The 13,445-nt window shown below is 34.6% G+C and overlaps 2 protein-coding genes across 4 annotated transcripts in view; one reads left to right on the top strand and one right to left on the bottom strand.

The window, feature by feature from the left end:
• Positions 1 to 1,560, top strand: part of LOC105319316 (uncharacterized) — a 35,638-nt gene extending 34,078 nt beyond the window's left edge. For all 3 annotated transcript variants that reach the window (XM_034483396.2, XM_066078309.1, XM_034483394.2), the window contains exon 7: positions 1,392 to 1,560. In XM_034483396.2, the coding sequence (XP_034339287.1) occupies positions 1,392 to 1,420 (29 nt within the window). In that variant the 3' untranslated portion in view covers positions 1,421 to 1,560. The remainder of the gene's footprint in view (positions 1 to 1,391) is intronic.
• Positions 1,561 to 1,958: 398 nt separating this feature from the next.
• Positions 1,959 to 12,575, bottom strand: LOC105319318 (large neutral amino acids transporter small subunit 1). Its single transcript, XM_011416819.4, has 12 exons — positions 12,363 to 12,575; positions 8,981 to 9,139; positions 8,501 to 8,636; positions 7,800 to 7,925; positions 7,147 to 7,246; positions 6,967 to 7,011; positions 6,677 to 6,800; positions 6,034 to 6,137; positions 5,775 to 5,871; positions 5,423 to 5,572; positions 5,036 to 5,213; positions 1,959 to 4,736 (listed from the first exon to the last, which is right to left on the bottom strand). The coding sequence occupies exons 1-12, from the start codon at positions 12,522 to 12,524 to the stop codon at positions 4,678 to 4,680; spliced, it is 1,440 nt and encodes a 479-aa protein (XP_011415121.3). The 5' UTR covers positions 12,525 to 12,575; the 3' UTR covers positions 1,959 to 4,677.
• Between the last annotated feature and the right edge of the window lie 870 nt (positions 12,576 to 13,445).

Below are 13,445 nucleotides of genomic sequence, written 5' to 3'. Positions count from 1 at the left end.
GACGCGAAGCGGAGGTTGACAATGGTTTTCGAGGGGTGTCAATTTCAACTGTTATCCTTCCAAACAGGCACTATTTATTTTATTATACTGAATGTCTTTATTTTATAATTTTTCATCTTCGCTAGCCAAGGGTTTTCGGTCCACTTTGCTCCCCATAAACCCTTGGCGGAACTCGGTGACAAGATCTGTTTTTTGATTGGCTGCAGCTGCGAGTAGCTGATCCAATCGCAGTGCTTGTAAATATAAACTTTAAAAGAAAACACATGTGTGATCTTTGGTAAAACATTCGGTGCTTTTAACAAATTGAGACACAAGTTCTCGAGTACAGTGCCTCCCCAACGATGATCTAACCAGATCGTTTTCAAAACCTATATATTTTACTGGGATTGACCATAGTTCTACAAACTTGTCAAGGCTCGCGTGATAGCATGGGAAGTAAACATGGCGAATGTAGAAGTTGCCTATCCCGTTAGTATATACGTTCCTGCTTATGGTTATTGCTTTTAAAGGTTCAGTGAGCTCTGTTTTATTTAATTTCTTTGGTCCGCAATATTCACGACAACGATTCCTGGTGTTATGGCATGAAAGCTTTCATATAAATCGTCGACTTTTTCATTCCTGGTACAGGTCCTTACAAAACACTATGAATAAAACATTCCGTGCTTTCCCTAGTTTATAACTTAATTCGTATTTATGTTCCGATATTTGGTAGTCAACATGTTTTCAAGTTGTATTAATGGTTATTGCTTTTAAAGGTTCAGTGAGCTCTGTTTTATTTAATTTCTTTGGTCCGCAATATTCACGACAACGATTCCTGGTGTTATGGCATGAAAGCTTTCATATACCGGTAAATCGTCGACTTTTTCATTCCTGGTACAGGTCCTTACAAAACACTATGAATAAAACATTCCGTGCTTTCCCTAGTTTATAACTTAATTCGTTAATTATGTTCCGATATTTGGTAGTCAACATGTTTTCAAGTTGTATTAATGCCGTAGAGTGTATATAACCTGTTGTTTAATTCGATTAAAATGTAAATAAGCAAGGGGCGCAACTCAAATTGCTCGCTAGATAGCGCCACCACATCACCGAGTTTTCGTAATGAAATCCGCCAAGGGTTTATGGGGAGCAAAGTGGACCGAAAACCCTTGGCTAGCGAAGATGTAATTTTTTTACTGCTTTTATTTAGAAATGACGTGAATTCTACGGCGAACCGTACGCGCATAATTTACGCGCATATAACAATTCGTTGTGTTACCCGTTGCTAAGTGTGTTGCTAACGCTGAGGGTAATGGAACGGATTATCAACTGTATCTTAACCAATCAGATTTTAGTATTTAACATGAAAGTATAATAAAAATACATATCACTGTATTTTCTTTACCTTCCAGAGTTCAAGGCCATCCTGAATTTCCGCTAAGTGGGGAACACATATCCTAGGCTATGCTTATATTTGTATATCTTTATATTTCAATCGCACTCATTGTATATTTATTTATCTGTATATGTATGTTGTACAAATTAACAGCTGTGAGCAAATAAAAAACAATTTTTATTGACGGTAAAGATCTATATATGATTGTAATGCTGACATGGAATTGTCAAACATGGCTCTGGACATATACTGGTACAATCCTGTCATTTCCCTGTATCAAAGGTAGTCCAAAATATGACGTTTTCAGTTTGACAATGAATTTGATATTTGACGTACCTAGAAAACGTCATATATTTCGGACTATTACGAAGGTAGTCAAATACTAGTATACTATTTATGTTAAATATCGCATTTAATTGTACATTGGGATGAGGAGTCTCTTGATATTGACATCGACAATTCAATTGAAAGTCAAAACAGTTGTAAAACCCACCAGATCATTATTTACCACCCAATACACATTGCATCTTCAGTAGACTTGATCGTTGAGAAAGGTTTGTCATTAACAAAACATACACAGAGCTGAAATAGTTGTATTTTATTGAGATTCCATGAGGCACAGTTTATAAGCGTTCACTGTGGTCACATGTCTTTGTTAGAAAATAAATTACCCTGACACAATGGATAACACAAAACCTTCACTGTGACATATATAGGAATACAGTGTATAATTCAGTACACAATTTACAGGTTAACGCAGTTCAAATGTACATATTCTAAATGTATTTTTATCTTTCTCTATCAAAATTTTATCTTACAAAACTTAATTCATATCTACATGTATATCCAGAATTGATAACTGTAAAAAAACCTAGATATTTACATAATTAATACAGACTGACTTTTTATGAAGAATCCATTACCCAACACTATAAGCTTAAACAGTCATTACAACAAAAATAACAACAGCAGGTCTCAACAGCTCAACAAACCACAGTCAGACAGACAGACAGACGGACAAACATCCGTATCATAGATGCTGCAATTTAAAATTGCGTTATAAAGCAATACACATAAAGCATACAATCTTCAAATCCATACCAGGAAAAAGCAAGAAAAATACTTTAAAAAATCTTTCCAAAAAAAATTTATTTGTCAAATGATTTGAAATCAGGTAATTTGAACACTTGTAATAAGCTGCCCTGCATGGCCAGAACCAAAGAATTGAACAAGAGACTGTGTGAAGTTGTTCAGGACATATTGTTCGTCGGCGAAATTTGTGTGTTCAACAACCTGGAAGACAAGTTTGTTACACAGTAACACACAATATCATGTCTTTGATAAACACATTGTTCAGACAGAAGTATACATGGTATATGCTACTACAGTACATGTATATCATATGTGGTTTATTTTTACAAGATAAAATATATAATATAAAAATCTCTAAATTAAAAATACTTGAAATGGAATTAAAAGTCATACATATATGAAAATTGCTTGGACAATAAATGTACATCCAACAGTAAATGTTACTGAGAATTTGATTGGTCCATTTGGGACTGGCAGTAAGGAAAGTACTAGCCACACAATCAAGTCTTCTATAACCTCTATGCCAAGTTAACCTCTCGGCAGCTGATAGCGGACTGTTAGTGGAGTAGAACAGACACACAGACACAGTTATTCCTAGCCTACAAAATGCCCTGTATCTGTGCTACACTAGAGATCCAACCTAATCTCAGTCCCTCTGCTGCCTATGATGGTTGTTTCTTTTCTTTTTTTAAATTTAATATCTTTACTGGTATCTAATGCCCTGTAGAGACTTACTGTGGGTTTTACAATAATGACTACTGGTAATTTGTAAATATATATCTTATAATAAACATTATTAATACATTTGAAAGGAAGAAATCTGATGTTCTATATAATACTTACACAACCTTTACAAGAGGCCCATAGGCCCTTAGGATCACCTGAGTCAGATCCATAGACAGGCATTAAATAATAGCAATGTCATACTGTGAAATATATGCATAAGAAGGCAAATCTAAAAGCATTCAAGACATTGAATATTGGGGTACGGGTGTTATAAAAACCAAAGAAGCCCAGTTTTGTGCATTTTCAAAATGGATAAAAGAAAATGTGTAAGTTTAGAAATGTAAGCAGATTAAAGTACATTTTATGGGTAGAAGGGGAGAGTTGGCAGAGGAGTTGAGGGGGGTCTGGGTTTTGTTATGACAGCTTTCCACTAACCAATTATTTTTTAATTAGTCATAATGCAAATTAATACAAATCATTAAATAAAAAATATATATGAATATTCAATTTTTTTAAAAATTCATGATAGGGAAGGAAAGGTGTCAGCCGGGGAGATGAAGATAGGAATTCAAAAATCAATTTTTAATTCCCTCATGGTTTTTTTTTTTTGGTTTCATAGACATGTCAGCTTAGTAGTTTCTGAGAAAAAGTTAAAAAAAAAATTGACTACCTGGGAAGGAATTCACAAATCAATTTTTAAATCCCTCACGTTTTTTTTTTTTTGGTTCAATATAATTGTAGGCCAAGTAGTTTCTGAGAAGAAGTTGAAAATAATAATGACTACCCAGTACTTGATGAAGCATAGACAAATGAAAACTGATAACAAAAATCTGAAACCATAAAATTTACAAGTACCGGTACATTGTAAATTTTGTATGACTTTGAAAGAGGTAGTCTTAGCCTTACGTAATATCTGATCTACCAGGAATCAAATCAATATAGTGGAAGAATGTCTTTAAGTGATTGGTAAGTCTGAATTCAGATCCCCCAACGACTAATGAACAGTATTATCAATACATGTAAATAGGGACGATATGATAAAATCCAAACCAAAAAATGACATTAAGTGAGTATTCCCTTCACAGCAGTTCAATAATAAAAAAAGTTCTATAGCAAAAGCACATAAAGCAGAAAAAATATAAACAATCTGTACCAGCAAATATGTAAAATACTGATGGCAAAAGTGTTTGTGTCATTAAATTTGTCTGAGATCTTGGACAAAATGCAGACCTTATATACCTATAAATTCTTGTATACTTTCAGTATACTCTTCAAAACTACAGTTCAGTGGGTGGACACAGCTTGCAAAAACTGTTAAGTGAACAATTGTAAATGCATGAAAAGCACAATATCTGATGTGAGTCATCGTAGAGGTTTTCACATCAATAAATAACAAGGAAAACGATGGCTGCAGTCACAAGTCGATTCACACACACAGACAGGCATACCGAACACAACGCTAAATTTCTTCTCGATTTACAGAATCATGAATCTTTTTCTCCGACAACATTGCATGTTTTCTGTCCTAGAACTGTCAACTTTGCTGTAAAAAAAATATGCAAATGTCAAACAATAAAGTTCACAAATGCAAAAGAAGTTACCTTTTATAACTGAAATTACTCAATGTAAGCTATTGTTTAAGATTAAATTCAATATTGTAGTAAGTCAAAGTAAGTTTATAAAATGTTTCTCATTGTTACAGCATCAATCCCATTAGATAATATGATACAGTAGAACCCAAGATTCCAATTAATATAAAATATTTGTGTTCAAATCTAAAAATATCAAATAATCATAATCTAAAAAGATTTCCCTGACCAAACTTTCTTTTCTAAAACTCACCAAAGAAGTTATTCCAGGACTTGGGTTTATTTTTCCACTTGACGAAGATCAGATAAACTGGTACTCCAACCAGGATCATGACTAGTGCCATCCCCGTCGACTCTGGTTCAACGGTCAGAGGCAGGATCAATAGGAATAGAACACAAAGCAGGAAGAAGATAGGAATGATGAGGGGGAACTGAAAAATTCACAAATAAATCATAATACAGGCATTTCTTCAAAATACTGCAGTATTTCATTAATCTATCAACGTTTATTTTACTGTAGGCTTCATACTTTTTTCCTTAAAAAAAAAAACCCTTAAAAGTTAAAACCCTACGGCACGCAAACGGACATAGATATGACAGTCCTAAATTCTTTAAAAACCTCCAAAATCAAAAGACTTACGGTAATAGGTCTCGGCATTTCCGGGCGCGTGATTCTTAAGTAGATGAGTGCCAGAATGGACATCCCTACAGACCACCACTGCACAAAGCTCATGTAGTTGATGAGAATGAAAATATCATCGGATATCAAGTACACCAGTGACATTCCTCCCTAAAAACACGATGAAATCTGTCATTTATCTGGTACACTGGTCCTGTGATAAAACACTTTCAGGAAAACCCATCTTACTTTTCAATAAACTTTCAGTATATAAGCAATAGCATAAATTGTGTTCTCCCAGTTAGTCTCTCTTTTTCTAAATGGTCAAAAATATATGGGAAAATCAATTTTGTGTATACCCCTGAAAACTTACAGTGAACAACATGGCGGGGAGGGGCGTGTATTTCTTGGTGTGAATCATGGAGAAAAACTCTGGCAGGTGCCCCTCTCTAGCTCCAACAAAAAACAATCTGAAAAATTCAACAGTTATCATCTTTAATGTGCATTTGTCAAAGATCTAAATAAAAGTAAATGTCAAGAATCAAACAAAGAAGTACTGACTTTAGTCATAATTAACACACTAGCATTCATGTCATTCATAATTTAGATGACCCTTTATAGCTTGTACATACCTCCCAGAGGTGAACAGTAGTCCATTGACACCCCCAAAGGTAGACAGGGACACGAACACTGGCACGATCCAGTTCATCACTCCAAACACCTTGTCTCCGAAAGTCTGCACAAATCAAATGGAACTCTTTGTTAACAACACTGCAAACATGACCAAAAAAACAACTTGGGGATGTAATGCATCACCACACTCTGTGGTACATCCCCACACTCTGTGGTACAAGAAAACACTGTATACAGGGTTATTTTTGCCCCATGTAATTTTCGCCCTATTACACTTGCAAGCTTTTTCGCCCAGATGCAGTTGTGTTAACAGAGATATAACTTGCAACGTAGAATTCACCCAGTCTTAAATTCGCCCTCTGACAACGAGGGCGAAAGGGGCAAAAATAAAACGGGGGCGAATATTTCCCTGTATACAGAACACAGTACTTGCTCAATAGTCCGAACAGTATACTCATTTTAAAAGTGTTTACGTTGTGAGAATTTGGCCATAAATTTCTTTTTCAAATTTACATGAATTACTTAATTACTTTTGATGAACAGTAAATGCTTTAAATTTGGTTTTTTGATTGCTCTGAATAATACTAATTAGTGTGCAGTAGCAAAATTGGAGTTTCTTAATCAACAGATAAATGATCTTACCACTGCAACAGCATCAGAGGCGAGCATTTCAGCTGGAGATATGATGGTCATATAGGCCACATTGGCAAACACATACACTACGGTCACAATGGGAATGGAGATGTAGATAGCGCGTGGCAGGTTCCTAAAGAAAAAGACACAATATCAGCCAGGGACATCACATGTATGTGTGGATCTAAGATTTTGAGTATGTCTCTTTAAAACATATTAAACCATGAACAAAGAGGTTGTGGCATATTGGAAACCTTTACAATGAAGTGATAAATGTTATAAAGCTGGCACAAACTTACTTAAAGGGATCAATCATCTCTTCTGTCACAAAGTTCAAGAAATTCCTGTCAAAAAATTAGAATACATAATGTAAAGAGTCATTGGATAATATCCATCTAAAAAGAAAAAAACACGTCGCTTCTACAATCATCATCATATAATTTATTCTGATATCTTTCACAAGAAAAAACTGTACTCACCAGCCTGCATAGGCAAACAATCCAGAATAGAAGGCCAGAGAAATCTGTCCAACATCTGTACTCGTGTTTTCAAAAGAATTTTGAAAATATTCTATTTCCCCTGTAATGAAATTTATTTATAAAAAATATCAAATCTAATTTAAAATCAGTATTTAAAAGATCTAATTTCTCATGTTTATTTTTCTTCCTTTGAGAATTTTAACATAATATTGTAATGAATAATAAATGATGAAGCCAAAAAAAGTATAAAAGTTTGTTGTTCCTCCTCAACAAAATGATTTAAAAGAGGACCAACATGATTTCAATGGTGATTTTAATACTGTGTTGGATATGAATAAATCTTTCAAATTAAAACAACCCAAAAATAATGTCTAATTCCTAAAAGAAATCACATTTTTGGCTCATAGCAAACAAAGCAGCATCATTTAAAAGACTTTAATAAAGACTGAATTGGGTGTCTTAGTAAGTAAAGAGTCTGAGAGCCCAAGTTTCTCTATGTAAACATAGTACTCTTTATCGCGCCTCTAGTGACATCACAGCTTATCTTACCCACCATTTCCTTCTAAAGTGCAAACTGAAGTGGAAAAAATCCTGTAGGTACAGCAACAACGTTTGATCTTAAAATGAAGGAACTACGTCAATGTAACACTCACCTTGTCCAATGAGAACGAAGCCGGTGATGGTGATGATGATCAGGGCCAGGATCTTGGCCACAGTGAACACATCTTGGATTCTAGTGGCAGCTCTCACACTAACCAGGTTCACAAAGGTCAATATACCTAGCAACAGAAAGGTCATAAAGTTCAATATACCTTGCAACAAAAAGATTCACAAATGTCAAAATACCTAGCAACAGAAAAGTTCACAAATGTCAAAATACCTAGCAACAGAAAAGTTCACAAAGATCAAAATACCTAGCAACAGAAAAGTTCAAAATACTTATTTTAAATAGCTAGAAAGGCCAATATACCTAGCAATAGACTGTCTAGCAATGTGACTGAAATGTCAAATTGCCTAGCAACAGAAAAGCCTGACTATATACATGTTCCAGTATTTAGCAAAACTAAGTTGAACATTAGTTTAGCACACACTGGATACTTTTGTCCCTGAATTCTTTGTCTTTTAATTCTTTGAATAGAAGTTTAAAATGCATGTCTAGAAAACTCTTATCATAACAATGCATAGCTTGCATATTATTCCTATACAGGCTTGCTATTATACTACATGTTAAGAATGCCAGTGATCCAGTACATCCTCTATTGCACTCAGTACAAACAGAAGTGACTAGAACCCCTGTAAAACAAGCAGGCTTTTGTCTCTAATGTCCACATTCAGAGCAAAAGTAAACGCTTACTTATACAAAGGGCAGCAAACAGCTTCTTGGCCAAAATCGGTGACTCACAATCAGGAAAGAAGGGCTGAAGGACGTAGTTAGCGAAGGTGAAGGCAACTACAGCCTGAGCAGTAGGTCGGATGATAATCAAGTTACCCTACAAGGGACACTTGACATGTCACCACAAACTCATTAACATCTACTCCTAAAACTTAATGTACACAGTAATTCATCTTTTTAAATCTTTTATTCATAGTTGGACATACACCATGAATGCATAACTCATAAATTATAGTATTTGTCACTGAAAACATAAATTTTAAAATTTGCATCTAAAAATTTGCATATAAAGTATTACTGCAATTGAGTTGTATTTTTATGTTTACACAAAGAAAATGGCACTTTAGATAAAATCTAAATACTAGTACCGAAAATTCTAGAATGCTCATAGCCCGAATGATAATGAGCTTATATTATCTGAATTTTAATCAAAGATCTTACCCACAGTTGAAGAAAAGCCAGACATGGCCCAAATGCCTCCAGAATGTAAGCATAGTCCCCTCCAGAGCGAGTGATGGTTGTTCCCAGTTCTGCATAACACAGAGCCCCCACTAGCGACAGAAAACCACAGCCCGTCCACACCACAAGGGACATTCCCACCTACAAATCAAAGACATAAAACATTAACAAGAGCTCAGACTAATGACAGGAAACCACACCCAGAGACCACCCACAAACACACAGGGATATAGCAAGAATTTTACACTTGTGGTCCACAAATTGAAAATATTTGGACCATCTTATTCAAAATTGTATGAATGACTATTTGCTCGCAGATAAAGTCAAATTCAAATTTTAGGATATGTCTCTTTCATTTTCCTACTAAATACGTACTACAATGAATGGTCTTGTCAGTAAACTAATTGATTTGATTGTTATAAGTCTGTTGAGATACTGGCTTTAAAACAATGTATAACTATACAGTATGTATTATGTACTGTACTTACATTATGGTCAAGTCAATAAATTGACTGACTGACTGACTGACTGACTGACTGACTGATTGATTGACTGACTGACTGACTGACTGATTGATTGATTGATTGACTGATTGATTGGCTATTCAATTGATTGATTATTGATCATCTGTTGAGAAAATGACCACCAGAAAAGGTAATTTAACTACTACAGCATACATGCAATGTATCACGTCATATTCCATGGTTAATTTTCCCCGAGCTACATTCCATTCAGCCACTGAGCTGTGTTAAACATGAGTGACACCGAGAGGGAGGATAAAATAACAATCTACAGCGTAACAATACCGTGTCAGAGCAATGTGTTGTATGTAAGGGAGAGGTGTTCTAAACATAACAGATTCCCACATCTAAACTCAGAAATACCGGTAGTTTAATTTCATTTCAATTTGTGACCTTTTTTTAAAATTAGGATATGTCCATGCATAATCCTGAAATGTTCTAGACTTCCAATAATAATTAACTCTTAGACTTTTTTCTCATATTATGCTATTTAAATAGGTCCTTATTTTATGGCAATAAAATTAATTAATAAGAAGTATATTCATCCTTTCATTTGTTCATATTAAGTTTCTTAAAATGGTAGACCTGTCATCATAAAATACTTCTGTAAAAATATGAGCTCCTGATGTCAGCTAATTAACAATATATAATTTAGCATTCATTACCATGCAGAAAATGATTAAGTCATGATAAGCTTGCGATATTATCAAAAATCTTGGCAGATGTGTTATCTTTTCCAAATTAACTTAAGAAAACAGGACTGATTATAAAAGGCATTAAAACTTGCAGAAAACATGGAAACACAATTTGTGTGTCAAAAGATCATGGCTAAGAAGGTAATCTTACAACAATGTGCACAGCCACAGGTAATATACCTCAGCCTAGCTATGTTTCTGTGGACAATGTTTCAGCATGTTCAGACATTTCATACAGAGCATTATTCACTTATATACTGCAACATATGCCACACAGTTTAGAATTAATTCAACTGTGTGGGGTTTTTTTCATGAACAAAGCCCTGGTCAATGGAAGCAGCATTTATTGGCCTATTTTCAATTCAATTTAACCTAGTCAACTTTGATAACATGGAAGGTAAAAAGTAATCACTGACCACCACAAAAGGGAAATCAAAAACATCACTGATAAACAGGCTTTGATGGGGTCAAATTTGTTCAGATATCATTCTGTGATTTCCTTTCTGATCCCAATCAATTAGAAATTCCTATTTTCCAAGCTGAGCCTTATTCCTCTCAGGAATGTAATTCCCTACATCTTGTTTGTCTAGATCATTATATTGTACAAAGGGGCTGCATTTACATCAAGGCTATGTAAACATGCAAATGACAACGAAGTAAGCCCAAATCAATGCCATATACATTTTGGAATGAACGAATGCATGAATAACAAGGCCATCAGCTCAAGAGGTAAGTGGCCAGTTTAGGAAACTGACAAGATTAATGAGATGGGAGGTAGACAGTCACCACAAAATGGAAGCCTCCTAACTACACTCCTTACATAGATAATGCAGTCAATATGCAAATCTCTGCACTTTAAAAAATTAAGGTGTCTTTGAGACAGAATTCAATTAATTAAAGTCCCACATTTATATTTGTCTGTCTGCAGCAAAACATATGATATCATTTTTCAAAATATTTTACTGGCATTTTCAAAGAAATTTTTGTGTATTTCGCTACCCAAACAATTTTCCATTCCCTTGCCCTAATACCCCAGAACAATGGTATACTTAATCCAGCTTTTCATCTTTAATCCCTGATCTATACTGTTTTCTCACATGTCTGAAGCAATATGTGTTTACTGATTATTTTAATTGTATAGTCATGCAGATTTAGATAGCCACATTAGAACTGATGATTCAATAAAGCCGAAATCAGTAAATTCAATGCATTGATAATAAAAGATCAAAAGAAAGTCAATAAGGGTATAGAAAGGCATTCATCAAAGGTATCAGCGATGATCAAAAATCACCAACATGCTACACTTCTTACAATCTGATACTAAGAGACACACTTGATTAATAAATAACTGGTTTTAGCTGGGGAAAAAATTAAGATTAAAAATTCTATATAAAGAGCTGCTTTGAGGTTGATAAAGACTTCACTGTGCCTTTCTGTATCTCTGACATAATCACTACCCCCAGCGGCCTGTGACAGATATAATGGGACTGTCCCCTCACTACATGCTCACCATAGGTCGCTGGATAAATACAGCCCTTTCCCCCTGGGCTTTTATTATTCCACATTATAAAGCTAAGTGCAGGAAGCACAAGATTATAAAAAGGCTTATCTGAAATATAGCATTATGATCGAACAATGATGAATTCTAAACCCATGAGTGAGTTTCATTGTGTAGTCTTCATACCATGAATACAACAAAGCTGTCACAACATCGAAGGTGATGAAACACAAACATTAGGGTAGGATACTGACCAGTAATTTAAATGCTTAAAACCTGGCATCCATTGGTATTTAATTTTACTTCCAAGGCCACATACGCGCAACATAATATATGTACTGTCAAATTTTCATTTAAAAATAAACCTACAAAACTGTCACATGAGCATGGTGTCCTCTGCCTCTAAAATAAGCATTTAGGCATGGGTTTTAGTGACATGCGTTTTATTTAGTTAATTGATTTACTTATTACTTTAAACCATATGGATTGCATATATTTACCTAGAACAGAAAGAAAAAATAGTCAAACATGACAGTTCCTTTACTCTAAATATTCAAGACACAAAGCACTTGAAAATCACATTGAGATTATGGTTTTATAATGTTCGATGATTTTGCACACGTGTTTTTGCTGAGGATGAGTTAACTTACTGAGCCAGAACTCTCCAAAACACCTTTCGGAGTCACAAAGATTCCCGAACCAACAATCGACCCCACAATAATGGCAACTCCATTGAAAAGGGTGATTCTTCGCTTCAGTTGAATTCCATCATCGGAATCCCTCTCGTTCGACGACGTCTCCTCCTTCGCCATCGCTCCTCTCACAGTATACAATGTGTACGAGTGAGCAGGCTTTCTCCTTACCACCGGAAGTAAATAACATGGACTATACCATTTCAAGAAAAGGGTTGCTTGCGTTTGAACGATTTACAAAGATAATAGATATTTCACGAATAACTGTTATTCTGTGTAAATTGAATGACCGACTTTAATTATATCTTGAAAATTATCATAACATTCATCAAAAAGTGCTATTTTAAACTTGAATAGGGACGGCATTTGTTAGAACTCCCCCATAAAAGTCATTTGGTAAAGGTTGCATCATCCAATGAGAGTTGCATCATTCTCAAATGGCCTATTAATTTTTAAAGGAAATACCACTGATTAACCACATCGAACAAGTAATGATATAAAAAAAATTAATAGATTTGCTAAAAATTAATTCATAAATCTAGGCCTATTGATGCAAAAGAAATATACTCATATAGGCCTACATGTATTCGTTATTGATTTAATCATCAAAACGTTATATTTATTTATGAGAATTCGATCTATTCCTCCTCATTTTTCGCAAGGGTCTCCAATTTTTGTGACTCAGATTTTACTATCAAATCAAATATCAATTTTGAGAGGGACTCAATCCGACCTCAGTAACAATATTCTCTTTCAACCCCCCCCCCCCCCCCTGCCCAATCAAACTTTGCTGTTATAACCTGATGACCAGCATGCATGCATTTACAAGTAAATTAATGTATATAAACTTCATATGTATGTATAATATATATTGTATGTACATATTAGCATATAAACTTAAAAACTGTGCATGTTCTTTGAAACATTCCATGCTTCAAATTCTGTTAATTTTCTTGTCCCGCCGAGACTGTCACACATCTGGTCTTATGTAAAGTAATCTGTTTATGATAAATTTATTCTGGTGTCATAGACATAAAATTC

Source organism: Magallana gigas, chromosome 3 (assembly GCF_963853765.1).
Source record: "Magallana gigas chromosome 3, xbMagGiga1.1, whole genome shotgun sequence".
NCBI lineage: Eukaryota > Metazoa > Mollusca > Bivalvia > Ostreida > Ostreidae > Magallana > Magallana gigas.
Note: the sequence above shows the minus strand (reverse complement) of the source record. Positions and strands in the feature narration are given on the sequence as shown.

Coding starts and splice junctions, on each gene's coding strand:
- LOC105319318 (XM_011416819.4), bottom strand. CDS start 12,524: ATGGCGAAGGAGGAGACGTCGTCGAACGAGAGGGATTCCGATGATGGA. Junction 6,138..6,676: donor CCTCTGATGCTGTTGCAGTG/GTAAGATCATTT, acceptor TGATTTGTGCAG/ACTTTCGGAGACAAGGTGTT. Junction 5,872..6,033: donor CTACTGTTCACCTCTGGGAG/GTATGTACAAGC, acceptor TGAATTTTTCAG/ATTGTTTTTTGTTGGAGCTA.